Here is a 17,937-nt window from a genome sequence, read left to right on the forward strand (position 1 = left end):
ATTTATCATGCAAGTGTCCCAAAATATTTGGATTTCTTCCAGGCTGAACTTGGGTCACCTTAAATCACACACATCTTTAATCTAAAATTCTAGCTATATCTAAACTTATTTAGGCATTTTAGGAAAATAAGAAAATGGCAAAAGAGGACAAAACAAAGTACAAAAACACGTGAAGAAGCGAAAAGAGAGGGTTTCAAAGGTGAAGAAAGGCAAATGAGTGGATCCAGAAATCAGGAATATCCCTAAACATGAACTTTAACCCAGTAACTCTGAACTGATGGACTTGGAAGATAATGGACATTCTCTCTGCGTAAACCTCAGTGCTGCTCAACACACAGGCTCTCGGTAACAGTGTAGCAAAACTGGTGAATATAAGTACAATATTAGGCCACACTAAACCTTCCAATGAAAAACTGACATTTCAGTGGAAATTGCATGTTTCTGTATGAGAGATGTGTTGGAAAAATATTGTGGACAATGCCCTTAGCTGTGGTATATTGGCCATACACCACAAAACCCCCGAGGTGCCTTATTGCTATTATAAACTGGTTACCATTCCACTGTACAGTAACATGCTATTTTGGGCTCCCGAGTGGTGGGTGGTCTAAGACACTACATTTCAGTGCAAGAGGCGTCACTGCAGTACCTGATTCGAATCCAGGCTGCATCACATCCGGCTGTGATTGGGAGTCCCATAGGGCGGCGCACAATTGGCCGTCATTGTAAATAAGAATTTGTTCTTATCTGACTTGCCTAGTTAAATAATGGTTACATTTTAAAATATACATGACGTCAGAGCTCTGACTCTGCGCCTTATAGCGCTGTATGGGTTTGGACTTTCCGCCTTTCTGAACTTGAGCAACTCGCGCGACAAGAAGTTGCCTCCATCCCTCTTGCTAATTGGGCAATTGTCCGAGTGAGGGAAATGCTATAAATGAAAAGGACTATGTATTTTGAAAGCTGAGACTTATGGCATACAAGCAAGCCAAACTCCCCTGAATGCACTTTACATTTCCATATAAAACTCATGTCACATTTATGATCACTATGTTTGATGTACAGTGATAAGATTACATGGTGCTATACCCTGGGTTGTTCTTAACACGGCACACGCACTCATGATTCCTTTCTATGCACACCAAAATTACGTTTCCCAGAATTGCATTGTGAAAGCCTAACACGGAACCCAAACCAGCTGTGCGCGTGTGCTATCGTGCATACATTTATTTTGTACCCCCACACCAAACGCGATCACGACACGCAGGTTAAAATATCAGAACAAACTCTGAACCAATGACATTCATTTGGGGACAGGTCGAAAAGCATTAAACATGTATGGCAATTTAGCTAGTTAGCTAATTTGTCCTGGGATATAAATATTGAGTTAGTATTTTACCTGAAATGCACAAGGTCCTCTACACCGACAATTAATCTACACATAAAACAGCCAACCGAACCATTTCTAGTCATCTCTCCTCCTTCCAGGCTTTTTCATCTTTGAATTTATAATGGTGATCCATCTAAACCAGGGGTGTCAAACATACGGCCCGCGGGCCGGAACCGGCCCCCAAGGAGGTTCGATCAGGCCCGCAGGATAATTTGAAAGTGGAAAAAATGCATAAAAGACATGGAATTAATATTTTTAATTCGCTGCAATTCATGGATTATCCGCTAAGGGGCGCACTCTTTCCATCAGAGTAGAAGACAAGCCACATCACTGAGACAGACTGAAAACAGCAGACGGTATCAATGCGCCATCTGCTGCTTGTTACGACGTTGTTAATACCTTGGTCTCTACCTCTCCGCTACACCCTCATTAGCCAAAATGTCGTTATCCAAACGGAGAAAAGTAGATAAGGAGTGTAGAATTTTCAAAGAAAAATGGACCACGTCCTATTTATTTACAGAGATGCACGGAAAACCTTCGTGCTTGGTGTGTTTGCAACAAGTTTCGGTATTGAAGGAATATAATATTCGACGCCACTACGAGACTCATCACAGCGAAAAATATGACGGCTTGCAAGGACAACTGAGAAGAGATAAGATTAACGAATTGCTGGCGGGTCTGAGGAAACAGCAGTCAACTTTCATCCAGAGCCGAGAAGTCAGTGAAGCAGCGGTAAAAGCCAGCTACCTAATTGCTAGCGAAATAGCATTAGCATCGAAGCCGTATTTCGACGGTGACTTTGTTAAACGATGCATGATGAAGGCGGCTGAACTTGTATGTCCCGAGAAGCGACAAGCTTTTGCCAATATTAGCCTGACGAGGAATACTATAGCAGAGAGGATTTCGGAACTATCGGCAGATTTAGACAGTCAATTGAAACAGAGAGTCAAGTCATTTATTGCATTTTCCGTGGCAATTGACGAGAGCACTGACATCACAGAGACATCTGAGAGATGTGTGTGTGACCAGACCTGATGCGGACATGAAACGGTACAAAGACAAAATTGCAGGACTACTGCGGGAGTTTGAGAAACGTTTTCAGGTATTTGGTGAACTTGAGACAGAATTTTCCGTTTTTCGCTCACCTTTCACAGTTAAAGCTTCTGATCTGCCGGTCGAAATTCAGCTAGAGATAATTGATTTGCAGTGTGATGCAGATTTGAAGGGCAAATTTGCCTCTGTAGGTCTGGACAGATTTTATCAGTATCTACTACCAGGGTACCCCAAATTAACAGCCCTGGCTGCTAAAATTTTGTGCATGTTTGGGACAACCTACCTTTGTGAACAAATTTTCTCAGTGATGAATATCAATAAAACAAAAATGCGTTCAAGGCTCACAAACAAGCACTTAAATGACATTCTGAAAGTGACAGCTAGTCAGGACATGACACCTGGTGTTGATGCACTTGTACAGGCCAAAAGATGCCAAGTTTCAGGAACAAATACAAGTCCAGACTAGACTAACACCTTTAAAATGCTGCCTTAGATACTGTTTGCATTGAAAGAATACAGCTCTGTGAAGATGAATCCTTACTGTGGTGATTTAAAAAATGTGCACTTTAATGTTAGTCAGCAGCTTCAAAACAAAAGTTGTGTGATGGAATTCTACTGTTCATACAACTCCATAAATTTTCAGTATGTATTGTATGTGTATGTATGTTTCATGTATGAAGTTTACAGATTTACAGGACAGGCGAACACTTTCTTCATTACACATTTAAAATCACTCTCCTTAGTTTGTAAGGTGTACGCAGGGATTACATTTAGATTTTATATGCGTATGTGTAAGTGGTTTAAAAATTCCTTTCTTTAAAAGTCTCATCTAATCTTAAAGTGCATTACTATATTTTTCAGTACCAATTAAAGTTTTGTGCCTTTGTACAATCAGTGGGATCAGTTGCAATGCATATTTGTGAATGATAAAAGTAAATTGCACATTTGTCTAAGGACATATGAGGTGTTTCATGAAATGTTTTGTAAAAGGATAGTTCATTAAATTTCAATATTTTCCTAATGTTCTTGTGCTTCTTTACACCAAAACAAAGGAAAGACATGATATTTTGGTTATTTATAGCAGAGTATGGTATAATTTTAATGGTCCGGCCCACTTGACATCTCCCTAGGCCGTATGTGGCCCACGATGCGAAATGAGTTTGACACCCCTGATCTAAACTTTCATAGTATTACCACGACAACCGGCAAAACATTTAGTCTTTCAATCACCCACGTGGATATAACCAATGAGATGGCACGTGGGTACCTGCTTCTATAAACCAATGAGGAGATGGGAGAGGCAGGACTTTCAGCGGGATCTGCGTCAGAAATAAAAAGGAGTTCTATTTTAGCCCATGGCAACGCAGACGCTCGTTGGCGTGCGCGAGCAGTGCGGGTGCAATAATTGAATAACATGGATTTCTAAATTTATTTTGCGACGCTCGCACACGCGACGTGTTCGGTCTGGTCAGCATGTAACACTGTAATATTGTATTTTGTAACTTTGTTGGTAATGTTGGCAATAGAATAAGCTTTCATATGATGCCCACCTGTCCCAGACTGCGATTTATAATGCACCGTTTTTCGATTGCGAGAACAACAGTAATTGTGTGATGACCGGGGATGCAGGGTTGTTGCCCAAACAAAACAACTGCAAGTGTGCTTGCTCTATTTCCTCAACGGCACAGCTAGTTCAAAAAAAGCACCTAATAGTTTAAGACTCAAGTCATAAAAGTGCATTGAAATTGTGTATACTTGAGGTGTGTGGCCACTTGGAGACACCAGTTAGTACTCTCACTCAAACCCTTATAATGTTTTGTCTTATGTTGCACCTACCCCACATTTTACAGGAATATTCTTATGTTACTGACTGTATCTGGAGTATTTTCTGATTTCGTTGTCAATGTGAACTGTTGTCCTCATTTTTGGTCTAATAATTTCCCCATAATCTCCAAACGGTTCCCTTTCAATTGCTACCATGGTTATTCATTTTTTAAAGAATACATTTAAATGTAGCCCTATCCATATAGGCCCATTCCCACAAGTGTAAAGAGGTTAAGGGCTCTTCTATGTACAGTTACTGCAACAGCTGGCAGGTGCTCCTGATGTCCTGTGCTAAAATTAGCCGTATGTACACCAAAATAACCACATGGAAATTGTGTATTGCAGCCAGTCATCTTTCATTTATTTTAAGGTATGGAAACTATTAAACAAGAAAATGTACTTCTTCATGTTAATACATTTAACACATTTTTTAAACATTTAGCTGCAAACCTATTGCCTGCATTTGAATCGAAGACGTGCAAGTGACAGGTTGCATACAGTAGCTTGACATTACGTACTGGAATTTTGTCATGTTTACAACTTTAGATTTGAAGATGGAACACTCATTGTTAACATGTTCTTTGTAGTGCACACACTGCTGTGAATAGAACATTTTATATACGATCACACAATGACAGTTACATTCATTTTAAACATGTACAGAATTTTTATCTTTACTTTTTCATACATTTCTATAAACATTATTTCAATTGCTAATACCACTTGTCTATTCTGATGTAAATCCTCAGCATTGAGTGTTAAGCTTCGAGTGTCATGGTGCATCTTATCTACATATTGCTCTCAGTAAGACCCGGTATACACTCAGGTTGCACAACTACTGTTGGGCTAGATTCTATCATTAGCGAAACCAACATCCGCATAGCGGTTATTTTGGTGGTGTGGCGTTAGAGCTGTCAAACCCGCTCTTTGTGTTACCTTATCGCGGACGCTGACATTTTAAAAATGTTATTTGTACCCCGTTTTCTCCCCAATAACATTGTATCCAAATTGGTAGTTACAGTCTTGTCTCATTGCTGCAACTCCCGTACGGATTCGGGAGAGGCAAAGGTCGAGAGCCATGCGTCCTCCGAAACACAACCCAACCAAGCCGCACTGCTTCTTGATACAATGCCCACTTAAGCCGGAAGCCAGCCGCACCAACGTGTCAGAGGAAACACCGTTACACCTGGCGACCGTGTCAGCGTGCACTGCGCCCAGCCAACCACAGGATTCGCTAGTGCGTGATGGGACAAGGGCATCCCTGCCGGCTAAACCCTCCCCTTATCCGGACGATGCTGGGCCAATTGTGCACCGCCCCATGGGTCTCCCGGAATCAAACCCAGAATCTCTAGGGGCACAGCTAGCACTGCGATGCAGTGCCTTAGACCACTGCGCCGGTCGGGAGGCCCTGGACACTGACATTTGATGCAATGAAACCACACCCAACTTTATATCATGTTACAAATTCCAACACTTGAATGTGTGATGTTCTACTGTCTACACCTTGACTAGACTGATAGGCTATAAATCCCCCCATCAAAATGAACATGAAAACATGCATTAGCCCCTGTCAATATTTCTATAAATCGATAGAGCCTACATTTTCAATCACTGTTTTGAACTTCTAACGCGGTAGGGATAATAAGAAAGGGAGTGGTTGGTGACACAAAAGCAGCTGCTCACCGATTTGTCATCTCATACCGCAGTTATACACTATGCGGATGTTGGCCAATGAGGGTTTTTACGCTCGATCTGATTGAACTGAGGCCTTTAATTATTTTTGTGCAGACAAATTGTTGTATCAAAACAGTTGTACAACTTGAATGTGTACCAGGCCTCGAGTTAGTTTGGTAAGCCTTAGTGGAGACCCTCTATGTAGTTACCAGGGAGCATCCCAGACCTGCCAGTCCTTTGCACCGTGCCGTACACCCAACCCCCATCAATGGGCTGCACGCTGTGGATGATGTCACCGTCCCGAAACGACACCTCATCCGTGTCTTGGCTCACGTAATCGTAGAGGGCTCTGTACACACTCTGTGGCAAGATAACACCAAGGTGAGACAACAGCTACATCCCAAATGGCACTTTATTCCCTAAGTAGTGCACTAAATAGGGAAAAGGCTGCCAATTGGGGACTCCGCCTACCCAGTCGGGGTGCAAAAACACATCAACTGAAACAGTAGGCTACATTTGACCGGACTCACATTATTGGGGCCAACCCGACCTGTACTGGGCTGGCTTGGATATTTTCTTTTCATGTGAACCTTTCCATCATGGTTCCAGCAACTATTGTTTATGCTTACCCAGTACAGTTTGGTCTGGCTCATCAAGTGTGAAAGGGTATTTATTAGGATGCATGATGTCAAGAGCAAACACAATGTTTGTATCCATGATACTTGTCACAGACTTGATTGATTGATAAATGACTACTATATTAATAGATAGATTAATTCACCTGCAGGGACCGTAAGGAGTGCATGCTGGTCTGGTGCATGTAGCTGTGCCCCTGGACATGTCCACTGGGGTAGTAAGCGCCTGGCAGCACAGGAGCTGCAAAGACACACCGCAGACAGTCTGTTACAGTACAGACACTATTGGTTCGGTTGTTGCCTAAACGGGGCAGACTCGATTATCCAGCAGCAGGCTAAGACTAACCCAATATTGATGGCTATCTGACCGTTGGCTGCTGCTGCGACTACAAATATCAAGGAAACTTGAATATTTTGTTACTGTGATTCATCATGAACAATTTGAACCCAAGTAAGACAACTTAAAATGATGGTATGGTTGAAGGGCTCCCTTGTAAAAGAGACCTTGGACTCAATGGGGTTCCACCCTGCCTGAATAAAGATTAAATATAAAGTTAGACTCCGGAATATGACCTCATCATAAATAGCAGGCTAACTTCTCGCTTACAGAAATAAAAAAACAAAACCCAGACCAGGACCAAACCTCTCAAGACACAGACATCAAAAATAAAATGTCTATACAATATTAAGACCCACCTACGATGACACCAGGCCTCCGGGCCATCTCCACTATGTACTGGTGCACACCCTTGTGCCCTGTATTTTCTGTTTGGACGTTTTGACGCAGCTGGCCACGCACAAGGTAAGGCGCATGAACACCATGTGTGACTCCTTGTGGGCCCATCACCTCAAAGTCCTTGTGGTATTTCACCTGCAAGAAAGACAGACAAGTTTACATGCTATCCGTGTATTCTGAGGATAAGATCATTTTTAACCAGGGTTAATTATTTTTTTTATTTTTTTTTATGGTATAATTGGGAACTATTTCAATTACTATGTGAAACACAGTCAGATTATGCATCATCTAAATATGCACACTTTATTTCAGGGTATGTTTAGTTTTTTTAGGAAACACTGACAAATGTGTGTATGCAGACAACATATTTCCTAAGTAAACTGTTTTTGTGCATGTGGGTTAAAAAAACCACCCCAGCCTACATACAGCGCCTCCAGAAAGCATTCATACCCCTTGACCTTTTCCACATTTTGTTGTGTTTCTGGCGATTGTTTTTGTCACTGGCCTACACACAATACCCCATAATGTCAAAGTGGAATTGTGTTAGACATTTTTACAAATTCATAAAAAATGAAAATCTGAAATGTCTCGAGTCGATACAATAAGTATTCAAAACCTTTTATGGCAAGTGTAAATAAATTCGGGATTAAACATTTGCTTAACAAGTCACATAAGTTGCATGGACTCTGTGTGCAATAATAGTTTTTACTGTGATTTTTTGAATGACTACCTAATCCCTGTACCCCACACATACAATTATCTGTAAGGTCCCTCAGTTGAGCAGTGAATTTCAAACACAGATTCAACCACAAAGACCAGGGAGGGTTTCCAATGCCTTGCAAAGAAGGGAAACTTTTGGGAGATGGGTAAAAAAAGGAGACTGAATATCCCTTTGAACATGGTGAGGTTATTAATTGCACTTTGGATGGTGTATCAATACACCAAATCACTACAAAGATACGTGTTCTTCCTAACTCAGTTGCAGGAGAGCAAGGAAACAGTTACAGGGTTTAATGGCTGTGATAGGAGAAAATGGACGAATGAAAAACATTGTAGTTACTCCACAATACTAACCTAAATGACAGAGTGAAAAGGAAGCCTGTACAGAATAAAACATTCCAAAACATGCATCCTGTTTGCAATAAGGCACTAAAGTAAAACTACAAAAAAATGTGGCAAAGAAATGAACTTCATGTCCTGAATAAAAAGTGTTATGTTTGGGGCAAATCCAACATAACATATCACTGAGCACCACTCACTGAGTACCACTCTTCATATTTTCAAGCATGAATCATGTTATGGGTATGCTTGTCATCGGCAAGGACTAGGGAGTTTTTTTTAAATAAAAAGAAACAGAATAGAGCTAAGCAAAGGAAAAATCCTAGAGTAAAACCTGGTTCAGTCAGCTTTACAACAGACAAATTCACCTTTCAGCAGGACAATATTTGTTATTTATTTAACTAGGCAAGTCAGTTAAGAACAAATTCTTATTTACAACGACGGCCTAACCCGGACGATGCTGGGCCAATTGTGCGCCGGCCTATGGGACTCCCAATCACAGCCGGTTGTGATACAGCCTTTAATTGAACCAGGGTCTGTAGTGATATCACTAGCACTGAGATGCAGTGCCTTAGACCGCTGTGCCACTCAGAAGCCCAATAACTTAAAACACAAGGCCAAATATACACTGGAGTTGCTTACCAAGACAACATTGAATTTTACAATTACAATTTTGGCTTGAAAATCTACAGTATGGCAAGACTTGGAAATGGCTGTCTAGCAATGACCAACAACCATCTTGACAGATCTTGAATAATTTTAAGAATAATGTGCACATTTCCAGGTGTGCAAAGCTCTGACTTACCCAGAAAGACTCAAAGCTGTAATCATTGCCAAAGGTTATTCTAACGTATTGACTCAGGGGTGTGAATTCTTATGTAAATGAGATATTTATTTATTTTTTGCAAAAATGCCTAAATACATGTTTTCACTTAGTCCTTATGGGGTATTGTGTGTAGATGGGAGGGGGAAACATGTATAAATGTAAACCCTTTTGAAATCTGGCTGTAACACAACAAAGGGGTTGTGAATACTTTCTGAAGGCACTGTACGTATAGCTCCCAACTAATTTCCTCCCTCCGGTGGATGGGCAAAAACACACTTGAACCTACATTACTGATCTGATCCTGGGCTCGTCGTAGTCTCTGCAGCTCAGGAGTGTCCATCACAAATTTGAAGCCTCGTCCTTTGCTCTCCTCAAAGTCTTTCTTGTACTTCACCTGCAGATTGAGGAAAGCTTGAGCGGTTAGCGGTAAAATGTATGCAACCAAGCAGTATATAGTTACTATACTCTTGGATGGAAAGTCAATTATAAGGTATTCTATCAAACGATGACAGTGCAACACCCCTTGTGTGCCTCTAACTCCAGTATCCCAGTCCATAGGCACACTTGCTAACAAGTAAGTATTTTCCAAAATCTTTGGGTTAACGCACTTCAGTACATTGTAACAAGCCTAGGCAAGGGCCATTAATTATACTATTAGTCAACCAAGCAGTCTCCAAAATCAATGCCAAGAGAGACTATGGCCTTAATTCAACCCGAACACGCTTTGTTGTCCTAAATCTAGAAAAGCACAAATCCATGCTATCCATTTACTGTAATTTGTGTACATTTCCGTACAGGTTGAAACTCATATACAGATTGAAAATGGCAGAATTGTGCACTGATAAGCGCCTAAATTGGAATGCTTTGGCTGTCCTAAGTAACACCCTATAAATTACTTCAGAGCTTAGGCTCTGCTCTTCACAGCGTTGTATGGGTTTTGACTAATTGATTGGTTGTAATTTTGGTAATTTTGGTTGTAATTTTGGGTAGAGCAGACATTTCCATATGTCTGTGTTAGCTGCACGTGTGACATTACTCCACCAGTCCTATTTATGATATCATTCACAAATTATACCTTTTTAAACATTTCTTCGATAAATACATTTTTTTTTATCAATTACTATATTTGAATTTAACCACAATATTTGTTGTACTATTTGTTCCGTCCTTTCAGGTGGATTAAACTGAAATTGCAACCAACTTTAAGGCTTGTTTAAAAAATAAAGATATTTTGGAGAGTATTTCCTTTTCAAACAACCGAAAGTGAGCAGGTGTAATCTGAATAAAGGGAAAAAGGCCCTTCTTGAACATAGGATGAGACATTCGTACCAATTTACTAGAGAACCAGTTTGGATTTAAGTATAACTTTTGTATGACTGATGCCTTTAGTGAGAGGTCTAATGCTTTAATATTTAATAATTTCTGCCCTCCGAATTCATATTCGTTATATAAATAGGCCCTTTTAATTTTATCTGGCTTGCCGTTCCAAATAAAATAAAATATTTTTTGTTCATATAATTTAAAAAGCAGGTCACTAGGTGTAGGCAAAACCATAAGCAAATAGGTAAACTGTGATATGATTAAAGAGTTAATCAGGGTGATTTTCCCACAAATAGACAGGTATTTTCCTTTCCATGGTAGCAAGATCTTATCTATTTTTGCTAACTTTCTATAAAAATTTATTGGAGTGAGATCATTTCTTTCTTTTGGGATTTGTATACCGAGTATGTTCACATCTCCGTCAGACCATTTAATTGGGAAACTACATGGCAATGTATAATGTGTATTTTTTAGTGATCCAATACGTAATATGGTACATTTATCATAATTTGGTTTTAATCCAGAGAGGACAGCAAATGTATCTAGATCCTCTAAGAGGCCGTGGAGAGACTCTAGTTGTGGTTTAAAAAGAAAACATGAATCATCAGCGTACAATGACACCTTAGTTTTTAGGCCCTGGATTTCTAATCCCTTAATATTAATGTTTGATCTAATTTTAACAGCTAACATTTCGATGGCAATAATAAATAGATATGCCGATAGTGGACAACCTTGTTTTACTCCTCTAGATAGTTTAAAACCTTCTGAGATGTAGCCATTATTTACTATTTTACACCTAGGGTTACTATACATAACTTTAACCCATTTTATAAGAGATTCCCTAAAATTGAAATATTCTAGGCATTTATATATAAACTCCAGTCGTACTTTATCAAAAGCCTTTTCAAAATCAGATATGAAAACCAGGCCTGGTGTCCCCGATATTTCATAGTGTTCTATTGTTTCCAGTACTTGCCTTATATTATCTCCAATGTATCGTCCATGTAAAAAACCTGTCTGATTAGGATGAATAATATCTGACAAAACTTTTTTTATTCTATGCGCCAAGCATTTTGCTAGGATTTTTGCATCACAACACTGAAGTGTAAGAGGTCTCCAATTTTTTTAATGGACTGGATCTTTATATATACCACTTGGGTCCTGTTTCAGTAATAATGATATCACACCTTCTTGTTGCGTGTCTGATAATCTATCATTTATATAGGAGTGGTTAAAACAAGCTAATAATGGTCCTTTGAGTATATATTTAAAAAAATATATACTTCCACTGGTATGCCATCCAGCCCTGGAGTTTTCCCATCCTTAAAGGCCCCAATTGCATCAAGTAGTTCCTCCTCTGTAATTAGGCCTTCACATGAGTCTTTCTGTACAGATGTTAATTTTACATTATTATTAGGAAAAAAATCCATACAATTAGTTTCAGTTAGTGGAGATGGAGGAGCCTGAAACGAAAACATATTCTTAAAGTACTTTACTTCCTCTTTCAAAATATCATTTGGTGAATCATGCGTGACTCCATCATTTGTAACAAGTTTTAATACGTTTTTTTTGGGAGCATTTCTATATTGAAGATTGAAAAAGAATTTGGTGCAATTTCCCCCATATTCCATCCAGTTCGCTTTATTTTTATAATATATTACACTGGATCTTTCTTGAATAAGTTCCTCCATTTCTTTTTGTTTTTCCTCTAACTTATTCTGTGCCTCTATGGTACCGTTTTTATTGTTATCTAACTGTACTGTTAGTCCTTCAATTTCCTTTGTTAATATGGACTCTTTTGATCTAAATTGCTTTTGTTTTATAGATGAGTACTGAATTGCATGGCCTCTAAAGGCACACTTAAAAGTGTCCCATACAATATGGGGATCTGCTATACCTATGTTATGTCTAAAAAAATCAGTTATAAATTCTTCTGTCCTAGTTCTAAACAATTTATCATCTAGTAGGCTTTGATTAAATTTCCAATATCCTCGCCCACGTGGAAATTCTGTAAGACTAATATATATGCCAATTATGTGATGGTCCGACCGCATTCTGTCCCCTATCAAACACTTTTAAACTTTTGGTGCCAGAGAGAATGATATAAGAAAGTAGTCAAGGCGACTAGCTTGATTAAGCCTCCGCCATGTATATCTCACTAGGTCAGGGTATTTAAGTCTCCATATATCCACTAATTCCAATATATCCATGACATTCCTGATTTCCTTAAGTGCCTGAGGGTGATAGTTTGTAGTGTGATTTCCTTTCCGGGTCCATAGAGGTATTTAAGACCGTATTAAAATCTCCCACCATAATAATAGAGTCTAGTGTTGCTTGTAGAGTTGATACATTCTTATATATATTGTCAAAGAAGCTTGGATCATCATTATTCGGGCCGTATAGGTTAATAAGCCATGTTTATTGTCCAATAACATATTTAAAATAATCCATCTACCTTGAGGATTTGTTTGGACAATTTGCACATTTGGATCAAAATTATTGTTAATTAAAACCATCACCCCTTTTGAATTTCTTTGCCCATGGGAGAAATATATTTCGCCCCCCCAGTTCTTTTTCCACAAAACTTCATCTAAAACTGTTGAATGGGTTTCCTGTAAACAATAGATATTATAATCCTTCTCTTTTAGCCAGGTAAATACTGATCGTCTTTTCTTATTATCTGCTAAGCCATTACAATTGTAACTGACTATACTTATTTCACCACTTACCATAATGAGACACAACTTTCAATTATTTTTATCAAAATATGTTTGTAAACGTACTTTAAAAAGTAACATAATGATTGAGTTGTACCATATAGTTGTACCATGATATTTGCATTTCTACTAAGTAAACCTCCAATTGGTCCCTACTATTCCACCCGCTAAAAGCCCTCATCTCGAGTTGGGTTGTCATCCCAATGCCCGGCAGACCACCCTCGACCCCCTGTATCCCATAGCCCTGGACCGACTCGAATGTTACATTCTCTACCATAAGTAGCCTCCAACGTCGTTTTAGAAAATTTGGCAGTACGTCCAACCGGCCTCACAACCGCAGACCACGTGTAACCACGCCAGCCCCGGACCTCCACATCCGGCTTCTTCGCCTGCGGGATCGTCTGAGACCAGCCACCCGGACAGCTGATGAAATTTCTGTCTGTAATAAAACCCCTTTGTGGGGAAAAAAACTCATTCTGATTGGCTGGGCCTGGCTCCCCAGTGGGTGGGCCTATGCCCTTCCAGGCTGCACGCCTGTCCAGCGATGTGAAATCCATAGATTAGAGCCTAATGAATTTATTTCAATTGACTGATTTCCTTATATGAACTGTAACTCACATTTTTGCGTTTATATTTTTGTTCAGTATACAGTGCATTTGGAAAGTATTCAGACCCCTAGACCTTTTCCATATTACAGCCTTACTCTAAAATTGATTCAATAGTTTTTTTCCTCATCAATCTGCACACAATACCCCATAATGACAAAGTAAAAACATGTTTTTAAACTTTTAAGCAAATGTATAAATCAAAAGTATTCAGACCCTTTACTCAGTACTTTGTTGAAGCACCTTTGGCAGTGATTACAGCCTGGAGTCTTGGCACACCTGTATTTGGGGAGTTTCTCCCATTCTTCTCTACAGATCCTCTCAAACTCTGTCAGCCAGTAAAATATGCTGAGAAGGATTATCACCACAGCAAGCAAGGTACTTGGAGTCAAACATACAGGCTTGGATAGGATCTAAGGTCAGGGCCCTCAACAAGGCTCACAAAATTATTTTCGACCCAAGCCACCCCCTGTACCAGGACTTTGAACTACTCCTCTCTGGGCGCAGGTATAGGGCACCCCTCAGCAGGAAAAACCGAACTAGACAATAATTTGTGCCAGGTGTGATATCCCTCCTTAACAGCTCAGGCTAATGTTCCTATCGACCCAATAATAACAGCAGGCTGGTCTCTTTCTATTGGTATGTAACTGTTATGAAATGTTGTATTGTCAATTTGTTTTCTGCGGTATTTAAACAGCACTTTAAACACGTATATGATACTGCAACAAAATTTCCCCATGGGGACAATTAAGTAAGTAAGTAAGGTCGGATGGAGAGCGTCATGGCACAGCTATTTTTAGGTCTCTCCAGAGACGTTTGATTGGGTTCAAGTCCAGGCTCTGGCTGGGCCACTTAAGGACATTGAGACTTGTCCCGAAGCCACTCCTGCGTTGTCTTGGCTGTGTGCTTAGGGTCATTGTCCTGTTGAAAGGTGAACCTTTTCCCTAGTCTGAGGTCCTGAGTGCTCTGGAGCAGGTTTTCATCAAGGATCTCTCTGTAATTTGCTCCGTTCATCTTTCTCTCGATCCTGACTAGTCTCCCATTACCTGCCGCTGAAAAACATCCCCACAGCATGATGTGCCATCACCTTGCTTCACCGTAGGGATGGTGCCAGGTTTCCTCCAGACGTGGCGCTTGGCATTCAGGCCAAAGAGTTCAATTTTGGTTTCATCAGACCAGAGAATCTAGTTTCTCATGGTCTGAGAGTCTTTAGCTGCCTTTTGGTACACTGTCATGTGTCTGTTACTGAGGAGTGGTTTCCATCTGGCCACTCTACCATAAAGTCCTGATTGGTGGAGTGCTGCAGAGATGGTTGTCCTTCTGTAAGGTTCTCCCATGTCCACAGAGGAACTCTGGAGCTCTGTCAGAGTGACCATCGGGTTCTTGGTCACCTCCCTGACCAAGGCCCTTCTCCCCCGATTACTCAATTTGGCCAGGCGGCCAGCTCTAGGAAGAGTCTTGGTGGTTCAAAACTTCTTCCATTTAATGATGGAGGTCACTGTGTTCTTGGAGACCTTCAATGCTTGGAGCTTTACGACCTCATGGCTTGGTTTTTGCTCTGACATGCACTGTCAACTGTGGGACCTTATATAGACAGGTGTGTGCCTTTCCAAATCATATCCAATCAATTGAATTTACCACAGGTGGACTCCAAGTTGTAGAAACATCTTGAGGATGATCAATGGAAACAGGATGCACCTGAGCTCAATTTCCAGTCTTATAGCAAGGGTCTGAATATTTATGTAAATACAGTATTACTGTTTTTTAAACATTTCTAAAAACCTGGTTTTCACTTTGTCATTATGGGGTATTGTGTGTAGTTTTAATCCATTTTAGAATAAGGCTGTAACGTGACAAAATGTGGAAGACAAGGGGTCTGAATAGTTTCCCAATGCACTGTATATACCCATTTATTCTGGAAGAATATAACTTAAAAATGCCTCATGAGCTTAGTTCAATTGTCATACACCATCAAAACCCCCAATTATAAGCGTGTTTTAAGCCATTCTTTGTAAACAAATACTGTATAGCCTCAAAACATTGTTAAAACTATAATGTTGATGTCATGGACGGTCAGTCTGAGCATCCATAGCTGTGTCTATACATTTGAGTGGTTACATTGCTCCAGGCCTAGCCCTCGGCTGTTTACCAAAAGAGTGGCGGGATATCCACTTTGTTTTTTTAAATGCAGATTGCCCCTTTAACCTGAGGGTATTTAAAGGGCATTGTCCACTAGACAGATTCAATAGATACATAAGTCAACCTTATTGATTAAACGCTCTGTTAGTCAGAAGCCAGCACCCGATGCTAAAATATGTTTCTTGACACTGTGACAAAGCGGCGTCTTCGTAGAATGGACGGGAAACCTTCCATGTAAAAATATCTAGAGGTCAGCTTTTGTCAAGCATAGTGGAAGTGAGTCTTGAGTAGGGAATAGTGCCAGGAACCCTCAAGAGTGGGATGGCAGCACAAACTGCATGGGCAGGTGGAGAAGCCAGGGGGATCCTTCAGCAGCCAGCAGAGTTGAGCGCTAGCTCATTCCCCCTCATCCTGGCCCTGTATTCAATCGGAAGCAAACGGAGCTGGACCTACCTGCATTTTTCCAATAAGAAACGCTTGTTTACCTTCTGTTGCAAACCATTAAGCTACAGTGTGCACCAATGAATACACCCCCATAACGTCACACACTGTTACATGTGCAGGCAAATTATACTGCGTAGTTCCACTCTCCCCTCCATTCAATCCACGACTATATTGAATTAATATATTGATTGAAAAACAACTTTATGGTCATAATTGTTTTTGATCATATTTTTGGCAAACAGATTTCAAATGTAAAAGGGAAAACGGATGGTTCAAAAGGTGTGTATACTGCATACCTGACTCTGAAGCTCACTTTGCTGTCTCAGTCGAAGGTTCTCAGGAGTATCTGCAACAATGGTGAATGACTGCTTTGGATAATGCCTGCAAGGATGTTATAAATATTTGTTATCGGCTTACTATATCTTTAAATCTTATCCGAGTTGCAACAATTGAATTTACTTCAAAATTAAAGTGATTGTATTTTATTCTATAAAGGACAGCGGGAATGAGTGAATCAGTGCAATGTTTTCTGCTCCCACACAAGTGATCTTTAACCTAACAAAGCGACAGAGGAAGACCATGTTGGTTGAAACATTGTTTGCCATTTATCATTAAAAGCTCTGTAAAGTTTCACTTGTGGGAGCAACAAACCGTTTGCAGACAACACTAGTTCCTTAATCTGGGTCTGGGAAACCGACGTTAGGGTAAACCGATTACACCTGTAATATTTACCACCAACATTATTCAAATGACCTGAATAGAACACATCTATTCAAACTACAATACGGCACAAAAGTACACAAAGGGTTCCTCACAAAGACAGCAATTAGCCAATGCAATTAGATTGTTCAGTAAATTATATCCATTTAGGAGAAGTGATTTGGTGCCTGGTTTAAGAGTCGAGGTGAAAATTCAGTAGGGAAATCCCATTCGGAGGCTAGGTGAACAAAACGACTCACGAATTACAGTAGGGCTTCTTTTCATAGCCTTTGTAGTTCTTCATGTTGAGAGTCATCCTGCAGACCTCACAGTGGAAGCATCCTTTGTGCCAATACTGCATAAGAGTGTCGATACAAAGGCAAAACCATCAGGTATCTCCAAAAAAATAAGACACCCATTAGTAAGTTCATCAGAGGTAGTCCTAAATGACAATCAACAACAGACAGTTCAGTAGGTCTCACCTTATCCAGGCAGTTGACTTTCTCTGTGGCATAAACAATTTTCCCACAGCGCGCACAATGAGGATTCATATTCATCAAATTAGTCTGACTTCAAAAGATAATAAGGAGTAGTAACACAGTAAACACAGGCTGTGTAGCAATGTGGGTGTTGACTCTTGGAGGATTGTCAAAGCACTGCCTCGGTAGGAAGGGAGGTGGACTTAAAAACATTTCCCCCCCTGCCTAGACTACCCCTGAATCACACTTGAAACCTGCCCAATTCCATGATGTACATCGATTCAGGTCGGACTACATGCCTATATATAAAAATTAATAGTATACTGTAAAAATTTAAATA

At 40.1% G+C, this 17,937-nt stretch overlaps 1 protein-coding gene across 4 annotated transcripts; it reads right to left on the reverse strand.

Moving 5' to 3' along the window:
• Window positions 1-4,596: 4,596 nt before the first annotated feature.
• On the reverse strand, window positions 4,597-17,798 carry nebl (nebulette). Of its 4 annotated transcripts, XR_008753282.1 has the most exons (8): window positions 17,601-17,798; window positions 17,379-17,473; window positions 16,716-16,800; window positions 9,481-9,588; window positions 7,270-7,444; window positions 6,720-6,814; window positions 5,314-6,298; window positions 4,597-5,008 (listed from the first exon to the last, which is right to left on the reverse strand). XR_008753282.1 is itself a non-coding variant. In XM_055867643.1 (7 exons), the coding sequence occupies exons 1-7, from the start codon at window positions 17,673-17,675 to the stop codon at window positions 6,122-6,124; spliced, it is 810 nt and encodes a 269-aa protein (XP_055723618.1). In that variant the 5' UTR covers window positions 17,676-17,798; the 3' UTR covers window positions 4,597-6,121. The 4 variants fall into 4 exon arrangements, 3 of the variants coding, with proteins under 3 accessions (XP_055723618.1, XP_055723619.1, XP_055723617.1); XM_055867643.1 differs by having other exon boundaries at window positions 4,597-6,298; XM_055867644.1 differs by having other exon boundaries at window positions 4,597-6,331.
• Window positions 17,799-17,937: the final 139 nt, after the last annotated feature.

The sequence above is a fragment of the Salvelinus fontinalis genome, chromosome 17, assembly GCF_029448725.1.
Source record: "Salvelinus fontinalis isolate EN_2023a chromosome 17, ASM2944872v1, whole genome shotgun sequence".
NCBI classification, from domain to species: Eukaryota; Metazoa; Chordata; class Actinopteri; order Salmoniformes; family Salmonidae; genus Salvelinus; species Salvelinus fontinalis.